The 21,535-nt window shown below is 43.2% G+C and overlaps 1 protein-coding gene across 4 annotated transcripts in view; it reads left to right on the top strand.

Moving 5' to 3' along the window:
• The first annotated feature begins 12,149 nt into the window (after positions 1-12,149).
• MGAT4B (alpha-1,3-mannosyl-glycoprotein 4-beta-N-acetylglucosaminyltransferase B) overlaps positions 12,150-21,535 on the top strand; it is a 119,903-nt gene continuing 110,517 nt past the window's right edge. For 2 of the 4 annotated variants that reach the window (XM_075900519.1, XM_025179019.2), the window contains exon 1: positions 12,150-12,234. In XM_075900519.1, the coding sequence (XP_075756634.1) occupies positions 12,165-12,234 (70 nt within the window). In that variant the 5' untranslated portion in view covers positions 12,150-12,164. Of the gene's footprint in view, positions 12,235-13,601; positions 13,917-21,535 lie in introns of those variants that run through there. The other 2 variants (XM_075900521.1, XM_075900520.1) reach the window with 2 other exon arrangements.

The following is a 21,535-nucleotide window of genomic DNA, read 5'->3' as shown; positions in this document are numbered from 1 at the left end:
GATTCAGAGAAATAGGTGGATGTGAGGGAGATTAAATCTCATTGGAAGTTAAATGGATTAATCTAAAATTTGTCTCGTTCTGCCTGTCTGCTTAACATAGTTATTTAACTACACCGCTTCCAAAGAACTTTCAAAATAGTGATCCTTCTAGGATTTTTCTCATGTTTGGCCAGAGACAGGAACATTTGTGGGCAGGAAAACAGCAAAATTTTAAGATTTATGTACTTTTTGATTGTATCTCTGAAGTGTGGGAACTAACTTAGAAGGCTTTTTGTAAGGAAGAATCCTGGACCGGATTGTGGTATAAATGAAAAAGATTGCTTCTGTGATTACGATTAGCCTTACATTTCTGGCTTTATTTTTTCCTTAAGCTTTTGGGAGTTAATACATGACCAGAGTTGATCTGGAGAACTTGGGGTTCATAGGAGCTTTGATAATTTTTCTTATGTTTGCTTGTTGATGCTCTTTGTGGCATTTCTGTCATGAAAGTTTTCAGTGGACAAACCCAAGAACGGAGTGTAAATAAATAAGGTTGCCACGTCCTGAAAATTGCAGTAGTTTTCATTTTTGAACAAGCATTCACTCTGACACAACACAATAAAAGAGACAGAGCTTTTAAAGCAAAATGCAGGACAATGTAGCACTTTAAAGACTAACAAGATGGTTTATTGTTAGTCTTTAAAGTGCTACATTGTCCTGCATTTTGCTTCAACTACCCCAGACTAACACGGCTACATTTCTACCCCAGAGCTTTTAAAAGTATTTAAGAGGTTACAGTCAGATGGTGAGCGAAGTACTGTATATATGTGTACAAGACAGGTTAATAGGACAGCATTTTCTTATACATTTGTTAGACACTTTTGTAAAACACTGGTCTGTCCTACTCTTTCCCATTCAAAGAAGGTCTCTGATTCTCTGAAAATCTACAATTCTGGAGTGATGTGAGGGAGAGAAGGGGCTCAGCATTTCAAAATTGTAGCAATCGACCTTCCTCCCATATTCCTCTTTTCTTCCCTCAAATTCTTCTTCAACCTCCACCCCTTCTACAGGGAAGCCCTTTTTAATGTGACCAGGCAATTTCTATACAACAGCCTTATTCACCATGTACTGTTTGTGTCCAAACTATTTGTTTATATCTGTCAGAACTATAAACTCCTTGGCTCAGGTACTTCCTCTTCTTTGTTGTAAAGCACTAAGCAGAATGCATATGTTCATGGAGTAATAACACTTTTCATTGGAGAAAACACTCTTGTATCAAAACAATTTCACACCATAGGGTTTATGAGTACAAAAGGATGAAGGCATGATATATTCTGCAGTGGTGTTGAGATAGAGTTTGGGGACCCATTTCTACCTATATTAGTTTAAGGAATATGGGAAATGCAGCTAGAAACAGAGATCATCAGCAGTATAGACTGTGCATAAAGCTTAGCCTGAGTCACTCTGACTTTCTTCTTTATGACAGCATGCTCCATCTAGAGTTTTCCTAACTTTGAAATATACACACAAAATCATCTCACAACTTGCTGTTGGCTCACTGGAACCCCCCTGATGAACCCACCTGGACTACTTAAGGAACTAAGTCAGCTGGCTGTGACTCAGCTGGGTCCTGTGATGATAGCTTCCTTTCTCCCCAAAGCTGGGGGAGGGAGTTGTAGACTGGATTAGATAATGCTCTGGATCAATGATCTCACATGTCCCCTCCCACAAACATACACACAGACATCTTGCTTCGTCATGGGCACGAGAGCAGGTCATTATGGCCTGATTTGCAGGCTGTTGGCTGAATCCAGGCTCAAATCAGAGTTCTTCAGGTGCTGTGACTGTGAGAAGTAATTACAGTGCTCCCAGGAGGAGTGATTGAATGGCCATCATCAGAAAAATCTCTTCATGAGATTGGATGTAGAGGGATTTTGTTTCTCTCTCAAGGTCACAGGCAGGAGAGAAAGCAGCAGCCAGTCTTATTTCCCTACCTTGAGGTTGGCTGTGAAATGTCAGGATTCTTCCACAAGACATTTCGTCCGTCAACACCAGTTTTAATTGGAGCATCATAATTTTTTTAACACACAAATGCTCCTGGGAGGTATTTTCTTCATACTGCGTAAACCTAGATTAAAAAAAAAAAGTGCCTGGGTGATGGGGTGTAGGTGAAGCATCTATCTATCGCACTCTTAGTGTTATACAAATATATAATTAAGAACTTAAGCACCAGTGAGCGAGAAAAATATTTTTTTCACATGCACACCAAAGTATGTTCTTATAGACATGTTACCCATTGCCATGTCCTTAAATTAAAGAATTCAAATGTAGTTAGTTTTAAGTGCCTAATTTACAATATTGCTTTTGGTTTTTTAAAGATTCAAGAACCTATGTACAGTGATAAAACACTGCCGAACCTGCCTCTCAAACTGGCTGGCAGGCAAAATAATCAGTAAGTGAGGTAATTTATCTTGGTGAAGTTACACAATCACAAATAAACTGGCTGAAACAGCCCTGCACTGGAATGGGCCAGAACAAAACTACAGAGGGACCTAAAAACTTCTGAAGTTTGAAGTTAAACTCTGAATATAAGTTGCTGCTTAAATCTATGGCTAGATTTAGTAGATCTTTCTCATCTGTAATTTGTATGATGCCTTTATAAGAGCCTCTAGATTTGAATTTCTCTTGGCTGCTTAGTGTTGACAATAGGGTTGCTAACTTTCTAATCTCGTGAAATTTAACACTCTTGCCCTGCCCCTGCCCTTAGGCCCTGCTCCTGTGTCACTCCTCCAAGGTCCTGCCCCTGCTCTCTCAGTCTCTCCTCCCTCCATTCTTCTCTCCCCCACCTTCGCTCACTTTCATCCCATTGGGACAAATGGTTGAGGTATGGGAGGGGATGAGGGCTTTGGGGGCTCCAGGGAGGGGCCAGAAATGGCCTTGCGGTGCAGGAAAGGGGTCTGAGCTGGGCCAGAGGGGTTTGAAGTGTGGGAAAGGCTCACCGCTGGGGAGAAGGTGAGGGGCGTGAGCCCTGGTTGGGCGGTGCTTACTTCCTGTGTAAGCTGGAGGCTGCTGGCATGTCTGGATCCAAGGCAGAAGAGCAGGCCAGGGGCCTCTGTGTGTTGTCTGTGTCTGCAGTTCAGGGTCAGGGCAGCCTTTGGAGCCCCTGCAGCCACTCCTGTGCCTAGGGGCTGGACATGCTGGCCACAGAGTGTTACATGTAGCCAGGGTGGGCAGGGAGTCTGGTTATCTCTGCTGCACTGCCAACTGGACTTTGAGCAGCCTGGACAACAAAGTCCCTTTTTACCTGGGATTCTTGTCAGAAACTGTATGCCTGGCAACCTTAGCTGACACGGTGTTTTCAGTTGAGGGCTCTTGGTTCTGAAATGTATTCCATATTAACTGGTGTGCGTACAGGGTGTGCCAGGTGTGGCCAGGCACATCCTAATGTCTTAGGTTTGCCAGGTGTCTGGTTTTCTACCAATCTGTTTTTTGGGGGCTCTGTCCAGTAAAAAAAATCCAGAAAATAACGGACATGTGCAATGTCCGGTATTTTCTGGTTTTCCGACTGGGCAACCGGAAGCCTGGCAGGGGGAGTGACTGGGAGGCAGGGCGCGATTGGCGCTGGGAGCCCTGGGTGCATGTGAGGAGGAGAGGCAGTCCGGTCCATGTTCCTGCACGCTTGTCAAGCGAATGGTGGAGCCGCAGCTGGACTGATTCATGCTTTGCCTGGACCGTGCAGGGGGGCGGGAGCGCCCTGGGATCTGCACTGCCCGGGTCAATCCCGTTCCCCACCAGCTGATATACTCCTCCCCTGCCGCCCCTTCCTGTCCGGCCAGTTGGTTCTCCCCTACTTCTCCTCCCGATCTTCCCTGGCCAGCCCCGCTGCACCCACTGCCAGCCCTTCCTCGGGCAGCCAGTTCTCCCCCAGCCAGCCCTGCTGTACCCAACCCCCACCTCCGCCGCCAGCTCTACCTCCCGCCGGCTGGTTCCTCCTCCCGATCTCCCCTGGCCAGACCCGCTACACCCCCTGCCAGCACTGCTTCCGGCAGCCAGTTCTCCTCTCCTCCTCCTGAGCTCCCCCGGCCAGCCCCGCTCCTGCTGGCTGCCCCCCCCCCCCCGATCTTCCCCAGCCAGCCCCGCTCCGCCCGACCCCCACCGACCAGCTCTGCTTCCCATTGGCCACCCTTCCCCCGGCCAGCCCCTGACCCTCCCACCCCCTGCCAGTTCTGCTTCCCGCCTCCTCCCCTTCCTCCCGGCCAGCCCCACTACCTTCTCAGTCAGTCCCTCCCCACCCCCCATGAAGTGTGTCCGGTATTTTTTTTAAGACTACTTGATAACCCTATAATGTCTCAAAAAAAAGTGGCTTTGCGTTTTAATTTAATCGCATGATAGGCTCTTTTAGTTTTAAAATATGGATTTCTGTATTATGCAATAAGCGCCAAATTGCACATGTAAAAAACAAACTAAGAAGTACAGTGTCCCATACTTAGGTTTGTATTTTTTAAGTAAAATTTAGTTGTTAATTTAAAAAAAATTAAGTTTAGTTAAGTTTTAGTTTCTTTAGTTTGATGAATAAAAATAATCTCTTTAATGATTGAGTAGTCAATAAATGTTCACCTTTAAAAAAAATAAAAAATAAAATTCTCTGGGTGCACACCCTAATGAAATGAGCTGCGCACGCCTATGTCCGTATTGCCAACCTCAAATGTTCAAAATCATGAGACTAGCTTAAAAATTGTGCTTTTGCAAACAAATTGATTATTTTTAGTTGCTTTTAGGAATTTTAGCCTTTGCGGTTCTTATTTTCAAGCTTTTCTCTTAATTCATGAAAGTTAGAATCTTCCTTCCCCTGCATTTTTGACACGCTAAGTGCTGTTGACCTGCATTGTATAATATGAAGCCCATCCACTTATTCAGGCCTTGATGAGGGCAAGGTGTGATTATGGACCTGTATCCTGGGGTGAGACCCCAATTAATTTGTTTATTGGTAAATTATGAATGTTATTTTAATATGTGTGTGTGTGTGTGTGTGTGTGTGTGTGTGTCTACAGAACAGGTAACAGGTGCATTTTACAAAAGTAACAAATAAATTAGATGCAGTAAATCAGGGGTGGGCAATATTCAGTGGAGGTTTGCCAGGATGAGCCCCATGTGGGTTGTCACCACTATATTTACCTGCATTGCCGCAGGTACCAGCAATCATAGTTGCTGTTGGTGGCGGATCGCCATTCCCGGCCATTGGGAGTGTTTGGAAGCAGTGTGGACTGGGACACCGCTTCCCACTGCTCCCCTTGGCAGAGAACAGCTGTGCACGACCAACAGGAGCTGCAATCACTGGCACATATGACCATGCAGGTAAATAGGGGAAGATGGGGGGTGCCAGGAACTAACCCTGGTGGATCAGATCTGGCCCCTGGGCTGGTATTTGCCCACCCCTGCACTAAATAATATTAGGTAATTTTTGAAATCTCAGCAGGCAACAAAGACTCAAATGACACATGCATAAGCAGACTTTACCTGCTTTCTTCCCATTTGGTTCCCCCCTGGGCTGTAGCCAAACGTATTTACTGCTTCCAGTTTACCAGGTTTAATGTGTATATTCAAAAATAGGAGAGAGAACCTGTTAAGGCTTTGACTATTTTCTGAAGGTGAGAATGCTGCTGCTGGGGTATGATTGCTGGCTACACTGAGTTATGATTTCACATGATAGGCTTAAGGTATCTGCATCGCATTGTTGTGTGTTTGAGCAAAACAAGTAAAAAATCATAGATTCTTGTATGAGAATAACTCTTGTCATTACTGTAAAACACAAACTGCTAGATAATAGATTATAGACAACTGTCACCCATGAAAAGTGTTTGTTTATAATCTGCACTATCATGTGATAGATTGTTGAGATCTCCCCAATCTATTGATTGTTCTTAAGAGGGTTGACACACTGAAATCAGTGAGAAACTCAGGTGGCCAACACTTCTGAAAATTAGGTTAAAAATTCAAAAACGGGGCTTTTAAAATGTAAGTACTTATAAACAGTGGTCACTTGTGAACATGTGACTTACTGTTTTGTAATATCTCTTGTGGTGCTCTGTTTGCTGGGTTGCGGTCCATAATTAGGAAGAATAAATGAACTTTTGATGCCGCTGATTTTAGTCATTTTCTAAAAGTTTCTAGGAGGGGCATTTTGTGATTTACATCATTGTATATTACAGATGTCCCAAGAATGCAGCTTTTGACAGGAACATCTTGTGTAGGAAAGGAAGTCTTAATTTTAATTTAGTGATTTTATCAATAATGTATTCATTAAAACTGTGCTGATTTTAATACTTATGAAATGTGCCAGTCTGAATTCCTTTATCACCCCTGGAACACATACTTGACAATCTTGTCCATAATATCACATTCATGTGTCTAAGCCCTGAGCTGGAATGGAGGGGACTCCCTCAAGTCCTTTCCCACCCTTCAGAAATTGGAAAGGACTACTGTCTCTGGTGCATTCAGTACTTCTCCTCTGACAGAACCAGCTCATTTCACTAAATGATAATGTGGGCTGGCTTCGAACTTGCAACACAGAGATCAGAGACTTCAGAGGTTAATGTTTCTATTGTCTACACACAGAAGCAATCTTTATTCACTAGAATAGTGTCAATGAAATGACTTGGGTAAGTAAGAATTACTAGGTGAGTAAGGGTTGCAGGATCAGGCTTTTTTTTTAAAAAAAGTCTTGTTTACAACTGAACAAAATCAGTTTCAGTATATTGATTTGTTAGTGGATAGTAAACAACATAAATCAAATTCTTCCTTTGTGCAATGCTCCTGGATGATTTAAATACAATTAAATTGACCCTATAAACAGATAAAAACAGACCAAATTGTTTCAAAATCTGATTTCTGTTGTTCTACGGGTTGGCAAACCATTCAAGTTTATAACTTTCTAGTTTCAAGTCCTTAAAAATTACGTTGCTTTTCCAGGCACTAGCTTCCCTTTGCCATGTTCATCCGTCATTGATTTACTCTCAGTAGACATTAGATGCCATTTCTTTAACTAAGATTAAATACTTTTGCTAAAATGACAGCAAATGTGCACTGCAAAGTCAAATTGATCAGGACATATTTGCAGATTAAAATATACATAAAACTCTGCCAAGCACATCTGTAGGGACTTTAGTGGCTACATATAACTGGGCTGCTTGCTTGCCATAAAATGGTCATTTTTTATTAAGCTCTGACTATTCCTATTTGTGTCTTCATTACCACTGCTGTCCAAGGACTTGGCTTTGAACAGCATTAGTATAGCTTATAATATAAGCACCTTTATAACTGTGTTCATAGAGGTTTGTATCACTTTAACAATATTGGTTTATAAATGAGATAGTTAAGGTAGTACAAAAACTGTGTACTATGTGTTTCACCAGAATTCCAACAGCCACTATAATCACTAGTTCGTACAAATGTAGCCCAAGGTCCAGTGTGCTTCAACAGCAGCCCTAGGAACTATAAGCCTTGGACTACAAACTATGGCATGTTGGGAGAACATCCTGGTTTTGGCCTCGGTTCTCTCTCCTCCCGCCCACCTATGCCAGATCCCTGCATTGTCTGAGCTAGGAGCATGTAGCAGGCAAGCAGAGAAGAGGCTGTTGGACTGTAATCCTGTTCTATGTATTTTACAGGTAGGACCAAAAAGAACTTAAAGAGCAAACAAGGAAAGAGGGGTTTCATCTACTAGTGATGTGTACAGGCAACTCTCACTAGTATAAGTTGAAATAGGTGTATATATCAAACAACAAACAAACCCATTATCTAAAGTGTGAAGACCTTTCCTACTCCATTGCTTCTCTTCTGTGGCTTGGCTAAGACCTTGTCTACACTGGGTTTTTAACCACTACAGTGCAAATCTTTAGTGTAGCCATTATTTTCATTGATGCAATGCTATTTGCAAATGGAACTGGGTAAGTTTTAAACTGGTAAACTGGACTAATCCAAAACATATTGCCTCACTCATGCCGCCAGTCAGACAGCTATTAAGAAGAGTGAAAGGCTCATGGAAGGAGAACATTGGGCTGGAGCAGAGGGGAACCATCCCAAAGTTGGGACCCTAGTGTGACGTAGTGGAGTGCTGTCTGCTCTGTAACCCGGGGTCCCCCTGTGCTGTGAGGTGTGATTCCCACTGACTCACCCACATGTTGTGATGTAGTATCAGTACCTTGCTGGTTGTGGTGCTTGGGCTCTGGATGACCCCTACTGGCCTCTGCCTGTGAGCACAGCCCAGCAGGTGGGCTGCCTAAGTCACTTAAACAAAGACCCAACTGGTGTGACGAGTTGGAGCAGCGAGGGAACTAGGGAAGTAATAGAAATGTAGCCGTGTTAGTCTGGTGTAGCTGAAGCAAAATACAGGACTATGTAGCACTTTAAAGACTAACAATGGTTTATTAGATGATGAGCTTTCGTGGGCCAGACCCACTTCCTCAGATCAAATAGTGGAAGAAAATTGTCACAACCATATATACCAAAGGATACAATTAAAAAAAATGAACACATATGAAAAGGACAAATTGATAAACTTAACAATAACAAATCACCAGGCACCAGGTGGCATTCACCCAAGAGTTCTGAAAGAACTCAAACGTGAAATTGTGGAACTATTAACTGCGGTTTGTAACTTATGCTTTAAATCAACTTCTGTACCTAATTACTGGAAGATAGCTAATGTGATGTCAATGTTTAAAAAGGGCTCAAAAGGTGATCCTGGCAATTACAAACCGGTAAGTCTAATATCAGTCCTGGGCAAATTAGTTGAAACCATAGTAAAGAATAAAATTATCAGACACATAGATGGACGTCATTTGTTGGGGGAAAGTCAACTTGGTTTCTGTAAAGGGAAATCATGTCTTACTAATCAACTACAGTTTTTTGAGGGGGTCAACAAACGTGGACAAAGGTGATCCAGTGGATGTAGTATATTTAGATTTCCTGAAAGCCTTTGACAAGGCCCCTCACCAAAGGTTCTTAAGTAAAGTAAGTTGTCATGGGATAAGAGGGAAGGTCCTCTCATGAATTGATAACTGGTTAAAAGACAGGAAACAAAGGGTAGGAATAAATGGTCAGTTTTCAGAATGGAGTGAGGTAACTAGTGGTGTCCCCCAAGGGTCCGAACTGGGACCAATCCTATTCAACCTGGTTATAAATGATCTGGAGAAAGGGGTAAACAGTGAAATGACAAAATCTGTAGATGATACTGAACTGCTCAAGATAGGTCAGACCAAAGCAGACTGTGAAGAGCTTCAAAAAGATCTTACCAAACTAAGTGACTGGGCAACAAAATGGCAAATGAAATTCAAAGTTGATAAATGCAAAGTAATGCACATTGGAAAAATAATCCCAACTATACATACAATATGATGGGGACTAATTGAGCTCTAACTACTCAAGAGAGAGATCTTGGAGTCATTGTGGATAGTTCTCTGAAAACATACACTCAGTGTGCAGCAGCAGTCAAAAAAGCAAACAGAGTGTTAGAAATCATTTTAAAAAGGGATAGAGAATAAGACAGAGAATATCTTATTGCCACTATATAAAATATGGTATGCCCACATCTTGAATACTGGGTACCGATGTGGTCGCCTTATCTCAAAAAGGATATATTGTCATTGGAAAAGGTTCAGAAAAGGGCAACAAAAATGATTAGGGGTTTGGAACGGGTACCATATGGAGAGAGATTAAAGAGACTGGGACTTTTCATTTTAGGAATAGGAGACTAAAGGGGGCATGATAGAGGTCTATAAAATCATAACTGATGTGGAAAAAGTGAATAAGGAAAAAGCATTTACTTGTTCCCCTATGTAAGAAGGAAGAGTCACCAAATTAAATTAATAGGTAGCGGGTTTAAAAGAAACAAAAGGAAGTTTTTCTTTATGCAGCGTGAAGTCATCCTGTGGGACGCCTTGGGATGTTGTGAAGACCAGGAATTTAACAGGGTTCAAAATTGAACTAGATACATTCATGGAGGTTGGGTCCATCAATGGCTATTAGCCAGGATGGGTAGGAATGGTGTCCTTAACCTCTGTTTGTCAGAGACTGGAAATGGATGACAGGAGAGTGATCACATGAGGATGACCTGTTCTGTTCATTCCCTCTGGGGCATCTGGCACTGGCCACTGTCAGCAGACAGGACACTGGGCTAGATGGACCTTTGGTCTGACCCAGTATGGCCGTTCTTATGTGTACACAAGGGTGTTTGGCTAGAAACACAAAGTAGACAGGGCCTCAGGAAGGACTATATAACGGTTGTTATATCACTGCGTAAACAAGTATGTCATGGAGTACCTATTGAGGAAGCAGTAGTTTAGAAATAAAAAAGCTCCATTTACACAGAAATATCTTGGCAAAGGTCAGTGTTGGGGAAGGAAATATGGGAAACAAACAGTACAGTACATGTTTTGAGATTTTTTCCAAGTGTTGCACTGCACCCATGATGAAAATTTAATGACCATGTGCCTTGGGGGAAATTGCTGTGTCTGAGCTACAGCCTGTTCTGATATAATTGCAACACCAGTTATAGAACAACTACAATCCAGTGCAGAATGGTGTGAGTCAGTGCAGATAATTCTTCATGCACTATGACAAAGGCTGCCAATCTACTACTCCCCACTTTGTTGTCAAACACTGCTTTTTAAAATCCTTTGCATATTCATTTATAATGATTTAGTTATTCTTTCAGTAATAAAACATATTTCTGGTTTATGGGGCTTTTGTCAATGACAGCCTGTTTTGTTCTGCACTGCTGCAGAATATTTTCAATTTCATACAAAGTGCAATGAGCTATGGAGAAAGCTAGAGAAAGCACTAAAAATGTGCTTTGGATGATAAGGATGACATATTGTGTGGGTAGGGAGTGGTGGTAAATTAGGTTATGACACAGAGGGTTTAATCCTACTTCTCTACAATATTTAGGATTTCCTATGAGGGAAAATTGAGAAACTGAGAGAAATGAGAACTTTGGACTTGAGAACTAAGCCTTTTGGAAAACACAAGATTGAACCGTTATATATTTAGGTGTCTTTTGTCGAAGCAAAAACACGCTCCTCTGTGTTTAGGCAGCTAACAAACAGCTTTATTAATTAATAAAGCACAGCATGAGCCAAACGTGGTCACAGCAGAGCCGGGCCCAGTAAGGCTGCTAATACAATCAATCCTAGTATCTTTATACCCTTAGCCAAACAGTCTGACGTCAGGGCATCCAATTACAGAAATCCTCAATTAAATTTGGAAAAACAAAGCCTTATCAACAAGATGGCGGACAGGTGCGAGGGAGTACATCTCCTGTCCCAACCAGCCCAATTAACACATACCAATAGCCCATCCTGTAGGCCTTTTCTCATGGGGTGACAGAAAGTTCACTCTGGTCTACATGCTTGAGAGAAAAGCTGAAATGGTTTCTGATATACAAGATGGCTTCTAGCTAAATAGGAAAATGGTTTCTACAGCTTCTACACTTTATTGCACATTGTTCTTCCATTTCCTGTCCTTCATCTCAGTAGAGACAAATGTGGTTGTGGCACCAGTGCTTTGTGCATAAAAATCTAGAGAAGGACCAGAAAGTTACACAATTCACACCTGAAATCTGTATTATGATATCCCAAAGCTTGGGACTGTCTGGATCCAGGGTTTTGGGTTGGGCCATTAGGAGAGGTGGGGATCAGCCGCCCACAAAATTCACATTTGGATCTGGATTTAGATTCAAAATCCCATAAGTGTTGGGAATGTTTGATCATGAGGTTTTAGTTTCTATACAAAAAAGCTTACAGACTCTCTTTCTCCCCCTTCAGACTCTAATCCATCATCATGCCAGAGGTACCCAGCGTAGCTAGGTAGAGTAAGCCCACCTCTTAACTTCCGTTTCCGAACTATAATAGCGACTTCACAAATACCTCTCTCCCTCGGGTTCTCAAAGCCGTGGTGGAAACAACAGGTGGCGCTGCTAGCTTGGCTGAGCCCAGAGCAGGACATCCAGATACATCACTTCGCTTCTATTCCATTGCATTTTGTGTCGTCAGTCAAACTTGAAGAAATACCAGGAGGAAAGGAATGCGTGCTGGGTTTTGTGCTACTCCTTTCAGATTCACGTGGAATGCAAGCGATTGGCAATGCAGTGGTTTTTTTGTATCTCCTTTAGCTTCTTGCTAGCAGGGATGAGCCACGAGGAGGCTATACAGTATTTTTTTTCTATGACAGTGTTGCCTGCTACTACCAGTACTCCAGGTAAATGTGTGTCTGTGCTTGTATTTTAAACATTTCCCGCCCCATCTCCTAAAATGACGTTTTAAATCTTGTTACGTATGCTTCCCCAAAGCTTTTTAACTACAACAGGAACAAATAATTCCCAGCACTCTGAAAGTTTCTTTATCAAGGATTTATTCTGACACATGAATTGAGAGGGCAGTTTAATGTACATGATTAAGTCTTTTCTGTTCTACAGTGAGGCTCAAATGTGTGCAATACAACACTTTTTTCTTCCAACATGCCGCACGATTTTAGTTGCCTGGAAAGTGAGCATGCTCTCGCGTACTCTAATGAAAAGTAAGGATACGCTTTTGAATAAAATATCCCAGGGTCTGTGTAGCTTTGCAGGCTGAAAACGACATCGATGTGAAAGATGACAGCAAGTAAAAGACTGACATACGACGATAAAAATGAAGGATGGAGCACAATAAAGTGACTTAAGGCCGTAATTAAGATCCTTGCAACTTACATTTATGATTTAATTACCCACGATCTGTGATTGTATTTGCTTTAATTGTTTTGGGTGGTTCATAATTTCCCCCTTTCTGTTTACATTTAAAAGTGTTAAATGGCTAATGCAGACTGAAAGTAATTTTCATATAGCCATTTTAAAAACCACAAATATATATAAATCACCAAAAGGAAAAACAGGACAGCGACTAGTGCATACGAGTCATCCAATCTTTCATTATTTAATACAAAGAATCGTATTTATTATTCATCATAAGAGAGAGAAAAATACCCCAAGTGGGATAATTGCAGGAAGCTCCTATTTGCATATGGAAGAAGACATTGTGTATTTAATATGATTGCTTTACTGTAATGACTCAGACAGTTAAGCCCCAAAGCCTTGTCGCTTGCCCCCATGTATTCACCCGCCTTGATGTAATCAGGCATCGCAACAGGCCAGGGCTTGGTCTGCCTTTTGTGGGGGGATTGTTAGAAGTTGCCATCCTGATGGTCATTGTGTATTAGGGTTGCACCCCCACCACGCGCGCGCACAGACACACACCTGCACGAAGGTTTGCGTGCAAGCTTACACAGTCACCTAATGCACAAGGGGCGCCCGCGCACGCAGGAGCCCCGGGGCAACAAAGACAGGGCCCCGCTTCCACGCGCACACCCGGGCACGCTCCCTGCCGGCGCGTGCCCCCGCGAACACGCCGCCACCTGTCCACGGAGAGGCGCGCGGCGCCCTTGCACGCGCACTTTGCCCCCCTCCCCTCTCCCGACCGCTTGCACGCCCGCCTGGCCGTAGCAATAGCATGAGCGCGGCGCCTTTAACTCGGTGCCATCCCCGCCCCTTCCCCTGCTCGGCGGCGGCCCCCTCCCTGCTCCGGGGACCGCGAGCGGCAGCCCCATCCCGCTGGCGCTGGCGGCCCGGCCGGGCGCGGCCAGTGCATGAGGGCAGCGGGCGGAGGAGGAGGAGGAGGCGGCGGCGAGTCCCTCCCGCCCACCGCGGCAGCCCCCGCCGCCTCCGCTCCTCGCCGGGGCCGGGGCCCGGGAGGCTGAGGCCGCGCCGCGCCCGGGACATGCGGCCTCCCCCGCCGCCGCGGAGGAGGAGATGAGGCTCCGCAATGGCACCTTCCTCACCCTGCTGCTCGGCTGCCTCTGCGCCCTGCTCTCGCTCTCCTGGTACGGGGCCTTCAGCGGGCACAAAGGTAAAGGGGCGGCCGGGCATCGCCAGCGGGGACCCCCCCTCCCGCGGCGCGCCGTGTCCCCCCCGCGGGGGCCGCCGGCGGAGGGGGGTTCCCTGCGCCAGAGCTGGGCCCCCCTGCGGGCTGCTTCGCCTGGGGGACCCGCCCTCATCTCCGGGGGACCTGCCCCCCAGCTTGGCACCCAGTGCCAGGGCCTCCCCTTGCAGCATCCCTGCAGGAAAGGGATGCTTAAGGATCTCTTCCAGCCATTCTTCTCCACGGGGCTAAGGGGCTGCCCACTCTTCCCTTCCTCCGCAGCAGGCATCCTAGATCCTCTCCCAGTACCTGGGGGACAGGCCCGATGGAAAGGCAAAAGGGCGCGGGCACTGAATAGCACCCGTGCCTCTCCCCCCCCCCCCCCCCCCCCCGTTTTAGCTATGCCTGTCTTTTCTGCTGCATGATATGAATTTTCCTCTCCACCCTCCTCAGGAGTACCCATGCAACCCCTAGGTACAGCGCTGTATCCATACACACCCCAGGGGGCTCAAGGGATGCCTTCTGCAGCCTGAAGTTTGCTCGCAGTTTGCAACCAGTTCCACAGCCTAGAGTTGAGCTCTAAAGGTGCATCCCATGGGCTTCCCAACCAGTAATGATTCAGGCTTTTTAAACTGGTACTCTGGGTTCCCCTTTCTCCCCACTTTAGTGGTGAGTCTCTGGAGTAGACTCTTGATCGCTCCCATTACCCCATTGTGAACTTCCCATTGTTTGTGTGTGCTCTGGCCTGTCAGGATAAGACAGCTGTTTGGAGTAGCAAAAGCTCCAGTTTGGAGTTAGATCCCACATACTGAATGACAAGCAGTCAAGTTCTTAGGTAAACTGATAGCTTCCTGCACTTGCTAGGAACTCATTACCATAGGCTGTACTTAATTCCTGAGTTCCTGTGTAGCCTTGGCTGGAGGATAGATTTTCCTTTGTCTTGCTACCTTGTCATCGTCCTGGGCTGCTTTGTTTCTCCTGTAATTGAGTTCTGATCATGTCTGTCCATAGGCTGGCTGGTCTGGGTATTTCTTTTTTGTTGTAGTATGTAAGTGTTTTTCAGTCATGGGGCTCACCTTTCTTTTAAATATCTCTACTCCCTGTCCCGGCCAAAATTCACGGGCTGAGGAAAGTGGATGCAGAGCTCTGTGGAGCTGATTTGGTGTGAGGAGTCTTTGCAGAGCGATGTGAAGCAAGTGCCTGTTGGTCAGAAGAGGAAGACATTATTACCAAGGCTGTATGCACTCAGTGGCAAGCATGACCTAAATTCTGTGGCAAGGCCCTGGAGTTCTACAGCACTCCAGTACAGCAGGCTAGAGATACAGCAGCAGCTGCAGAAAATTTAAGAAAGGAATTTTGTATTCAATATGAAAATGAACTGTAAAATCAGAACCGTAATCCGCTTGTTTAATATATTATGTTTATTTTATACTCCCATTATTTTTTTTTTTTGATATTTAAAGTTTGCTGAAATTTGCATTGAGAACATTTAACTGTATTGTTTAAATGATTGGGGGTTGAAGCTGGAGGCTTTGGAAATGGAAAAGACATCTCTTTTGGCATGTGGAAAAGTGTGGGAAGCAGTTTAGGATAAGCACATTAGCTGAATGTTTACTAAAATCAGCAGTGAAATAGTTGTTAAAAATATAACTTTAAAACAATTGAAGCTTATCTGATGGAGCACAATTCTGCAGAATACACAGGACCCTGTTTTTATGTTAGGTTCCATTATATAGAAAAAAGAAAGACCAAATCTCGTATGTCCTGTATGTGTATAGAACAAAAAGTAAGACCAAGCATCTCAGGAGAATCCTATATATTTTTTATAACAACATAATAGCTACTTTCCCCAGCCTGTATGTCACAGCTACAAAGTCCTATTTTTTCTTTGGCTGGTGAAAAATTACCGTTGCTTCTGAACTGTAGCTCTCACTCTCTGGTCTGAATTAACTAGTGGATACTGCACCTTTCCTACTCAATGGAGCATTCGTTCGTTAAAAGTCCTTAAGTCTGCACTATCCATCTATCTAATGGTTGCTCCGTTTCCTGCCATCCTCTATTCTTTTTTATGGTTGTAAAATTGATTTTGTTTTTTTATGAAACATTATTTGGTTTTCCCGCATTACTCATTAACTAAAAGGTTCTGCTAACTATGTTTCTAGCATGGTTTAAATCCCATTATAGCCATCTTCCCTATAGCACTTCAGATAGAAAGATTGTTGAGCATGATTTTTAGGGCAAAAGTGTCTATAATTATCTCATTGGCTGCATATTACTTTCAAGATTTCCCCTCTAAAAATATATCACCAGTTTTGTTATGTCTGTTCCACCAAAAATGTCAAACCCCGTCGTAACTTGTATGTGTACAGAAATGATCTGGAAAGCTGATTTTCTGTGATCGACACAGATGTTGTTCACTATTTTAAAAGAACCTCAAACACCTTTCTGTGTTAGAAGAATGGCAGATTAGTAACTGGAGTTTCCTGAATTGTAGTTGCCAAGTGTAAAGAAGCAGGTGTTTTCTGCAATACTCTCTTAAAAATAGAATTCTAACCTTTAATTTCAGAATATTACATTTACCCTAGACACTTTTTTAGTATGTAGTGGCATATTAAAAAGGAAGCCTAATTTTCCTTCCTTCTCAGTACACAAGGTGTCAAACTGACAACACAAGAAACTTAAATGAAAGTACATTAGAATCTCAGAGTTATGAACTGACCAGTCGACCGCACATCTCTTTTGGAACTTGAAGCACAGACCGTCCTTGCTATAAATCTAAAATATGTTCCAAAAAACTTGGATTTATAGCGAAACAACTTAAGTGGGAAATTTTTTCCCCCACAGCTGAGTTCCATTTGCACACTTTTTTTGTGTGTGCAACTTAAGAGCACAGAATGGGAAGGACTTACAATGCGTCATTTCCTACAAGCATCAATGACTTTAGTGCAGAATGGATGTATACCAGGGTGACTCATAGCGGGAACACCCTGTACACAATCAGCAGCAGAGACCAACCAACCATCTCTTCTTCCAAAAAAGCAAATACACTATAGTACTGTTAAACATAAACTATTTAAAAAAAAGCATCATTTTCTTTTGCATAGCCACATTTCAAAGCTGTTTTAAGTTATTGTTCAGTTGTTGAAAGAACTACCATAGCATTTTGTTCTGAGTTACAAACAACCTCCATTCTTGAGGTGTTCATAATTCTGAGGATTTCCTGTATCCCCTCTCTATCTCATTGATGTTTTAGAATGACCATCTCTAGGGACCTGCTCATGTTCCAGCTATAGCTGTGATTTTTGTTACTCAATAGCATCATAGTTACTATGTAATAGGGTTCACGAAGCAGCTTTTCTGCTATAACAGTGACACTTGTGTGTCTACACTTAGTGCTCATATCCTTGCATTCTGGTAAAAGCGATCTACCTGTAAAAACGGGGTTGCTGTCTCAAGGGATTTCTAGGTACTTTATGGCTCCCATCACTATAGTGTCTTGAGTGTCTCACAATCTTTAATGTATTTAATGTCACAACACCCTTGTGAAGTAGGGGACAGTGCTACTGTTTTACAGGTGGGGCGCTGTGGCACAGGCCCATAAGTGACTTACCCAAGGTCATCTCCTGCTTCTGCCACAGACTTCCTGTGTGATCTCACATCTCCCAACTTCCAGGTTAGTGCCCTAACACCTGGATAATATTTTCTGTTGTACAATTTAAAACAACATCCCTGCAGGACACACAAGTAGAAGGGAGGATGTGCTCTGAGAGGACTTACCACTTAGCGACGGGGAGGAAGGGGGACTGGCCAAACCAATTATATAAACATACTGGATGACAGAGGGGCTTGTCCACAAAGCAAAAATAAAAATGGTTTTGAACTGGTTGTATATGACAACCATCTGTCAGCAGCAAAAAGCTTATTAACTGAGTTGTGACCAGATGGAGAGCATACAAAATCCCTGACAACCATAGTAGTGACTGCTTACAAACCTGGTTAAGATATTTCAGTGCACAGGAGCAAGAGGGGCAGGGCAGTCTTAACCACTAGGGTTGCCAGGTGTTTGGTTTTGAACCAGACAGTCCAGTATTTGAGCTTTCTGTTCCGGAAACAAATTGAGGAAATATAAATGAGAAAATAGAAATGTCCAGTATTTTCTAAAGAAGATGTAATGTAGATTGTAATGTAATGTCAGGTGTGTCCTGTATTTTTGTTGAAACCATCTGGCAACCCTATTAACCACCCAACCCCCCACAACCAACCTTTTACTGTTCTAGTATCCAGCTAAATATTAGACATCACTAAGAGTAGCCCAGAACATCAGATTGGCTGCTGAAATTCTTGTTTTGGATTTTGGAAGGGATTTTACAAGCGAGTGCTTGTTGTGTTCCTCCTTTCTGCCCTTCCTTTTTTCCACCACACATGGCCAAGATGTAGGGGAAAGTAGCCAACACCATTAAATAAGTTTGTCTGATGCTCTTTTGATGTGGTACTTTGCTGGGGCTATATCCAGAGTTTTGTGTGGATACAAAATCTGTATCCGCATCCAATCAGCAGACTGCAAAACTGATCCGCATCTGTGGATGCAGATACCTGCAGATATAAAGCGGCTGTCTGTGGATATCTGTGGGCTATCTGTGGGCTCTAGCTGTATCTCCTTCTGTCACCATCTGATAGGATAACCTGATCCCGAGTGCTCTTCTGCAGTAAGTTCAATTGACTGTACGTGTTGGATTTCTGTTTAGCTGTGGTTAACTTTGTCAGTCAGTATATCCACATAAAAGGTTTTCTGTGGTCCATCATCAAATGCTGGACTAAGGATTCAGTCAAATGCTGCTGGAATTGTAGGGCTTCACTTTCAAAGTGTAACCTGCAGTCTACAAGATAGGTGTTGTGGGAAGGGTGGGGGCCAGAGAGAAGATAGTCAAGTAGAGTCATTATCCAACAGTCAGTAGTTACTACTGAAAGAGTCCTTCACAAAAGGCTTACTCTAGCTGAAGTAGAAGTTTTGTAACAGTACATAAGTAAGGGGAGGCAAAAGGTGTATCTAGGGAGAAGGAAGAGAAGCATAGCAGGGAATGCACAGTCTTTTTCAGCTGGGACCAGAATCAACAATAGGGTGAAGGGGCCAGGTAAATGTACTCCCCAAACTTCACATATAGTTTCCCGCACTTGGAAAAGTGTCACAGACCACTTTTGGGCCACAGCTCGCGGTTTGGGACTCTTCGCCCCAGGGTATAATGAAAGAAGCACTTGCAATGACCTCTTAGGGACATCCTGTCACACTGTCCTGGAGGAAAGAGTGGTCATGCAGTTTCGGGCTGGGATTGCATGCTCAAAATTAGCCTTTTTTTTTTTTTAATACAAATTCTCTGTGCAAGACTTAATTCCAACTTCTATATTATTTTTACGATTTTGATGCAAGGAAATTACTTTGTGCTTGAAGGCTTGTAGAATTGTCTAGCACCCGTTTTTGTGGTATTTTAGAAACCGAAAGTTTGGACATATGAATAGACCTATTCCAACAGAGTTCCTGTCTTTTACAGTGCCACATACGGTGAGAATCACGTCTCCTATGTAAACTTTGAAAATGTATTTTGAAAATAAAATTGGGGAATCCGCTGAAAGAATTACCATTCGCATACTGTATTGGTATTCCTATTTCTTTGTTGAATAAATATCTTTATTCCCATTCTCCACCCCCATGTTTAAGGCTAAATCATGGAATAACAAAAGTGTTAGGTTGTTTGATGGGAAGAGGAATAATATTGAGATCACTTCTTGATAATTCAGTAATGATAATTATTTCAGTTAATGGGTAAATCTAGGACAATGCCAGTAAGCTTTCAGATGAGGTGTGTGGGGACCAAAATTCAGCTTGAGAATGATAGTCTACAGAGGTAATTGGAAACATGTTGGATGGTTTTAATAGACTTTCCTCCAGGAGCTTATTTGTCCAATTTGTTAAAGCTGAAACTTCTGTCTGCTGTAGAGGTTTGCTTCTTGAGGTGTGAGTGTAGAATATCACTTACCACAAAGATGCAAATCGGAAAAATAGTTAAAGCTGGATGGAGTATCTCATTCCTGAGCCTGACTTTCAAGAGCCAATCAATACTGATTTAATTTTGAGACAGATTTGAGAACTAAAACTTTGTATATGAAAAACGGGCGTGCTCGGATATTTTGAAAACGGTATTTAATATTCTGTAAAACTCTGATAAAGTATCTCAGAAACTGGACTGAATAAAAAGGAGTTAATTTCAACTTTCAAAGTTATCTGTGCCTTTCCTGAAGGAGAAGAACAAAGGCAAGTTAAAGAAATGTTGCATATTAATTGAAGAAACTGCATATTCAGGAGCTGAAAGTGTCATTAAAATAATCCCGTAGGCATGGAGCCAATTAAAGAATGACAGCAGCCAACTTGAATCTAAACAAGCATGAAAGAGGTGTGTTTCCCTATAATTGAATGAAAATAAGGAGCCAGAGTATAAAAGACTCTGAAATGAGTGCGCCAGGTCACACTCCCTGCTACTGTGCTTAGACAGCAAGCACTTCACCACTCATCCTGTCCATCTTTACAGGCAAGCTGCCTCAGACAGATAAGAAAATTAGAGAAGACACCAGGAGAAACCAATGTAAGGAAACCTCCCCAACACTTCAATGTGGATTGGTGAGAGGATGTTAGCTAACATGGTGCCAAGAGCTTAGCTTTAAAATTCTTGTAATGATTTTGTTGAAATGCTGCAATAACTTTATAGACTAACAGATTTTTTTCCTGTTAATCCCCAAATGGTTAGACTACATATTCCTGGAGAAGAGACAGGGGCTATACATCCATAATCAGAGATGTAATTGGATTTAGGCCCATTAGCTAATAATCTTATCTCAAGAGAATGCCTTAAATGTTTTTTTCTAGTAAATAACTTAAGCCATGTCTACATTATGACATAAGGTTATATTTATTAAGGTTGGCTTTCTAGCACCTGATTTCGTAAAGTGGAAGGAGTGTGTATCCCCATTATGCACGAGAATTTGACATAGTTCAAAGTAGCACATCCCCAGTCGGGTGGCTACCGTTGACTTTGAGGGTGCTTTGAAAGACAGTTTTATGAGTGGCTAGTTTTGAGAGTCATGCATGTTGCTCTCAACAAGACACCTCTGCAGTCATTGTGTTTGCCTGTAATCCCTATCCCCTTCAACATAAGCAATTAAGAGACTGTTATTCAGAAATCCTGCATCTTTTTTTATTTAGGGAACATAGAAGGAAGGTAGGAACTGGAGCTTTGGAGGGGTATATGATCACAGTTGTGAGGAGGACAGCCTTTTACTTCATGGCACATCCCTGGTAGTTGAGTGTCAGGCTGTCATTGACTCTTATCCTCCCTTCCCCTCCCCCTCTCCCTCCCCTTCTCCCACCCATGTTCTAGGGCCCATGGGAGAGGAGGCTATGGAACTCAGTGAGGATGGAATATTGGAGGGGTGCCTGTGCAGGTAGGCATCCTGGAATGCCACCGTGCAGTCCATCGCATCCGCCATGCATGACGAGACTCTCTCGTGGTGCTCCACTTCCAGTTCCCTGCATGCTGTCCTTTCCGCATGCTCTGCTT

The sequence above is a fragment of the Pelodiscus sinensis genome, chromosome 17 (assembly GCF_049634645.1).
Source record: "Pelodiscus sinensis isolate JC-2024 chromosome 17, ASM4963464v1, whole genome shotgun sequence".
NCBI lineage: Eukaryota > Metazoa > Chordata > Testudines > Trionychidae > Pelodiscus > Pelodiscus sinensis.
Note: the sequence above shows the minus strand (reverse complement) of the source record. Positions and strands in the feature narration are given on the sequence as shown.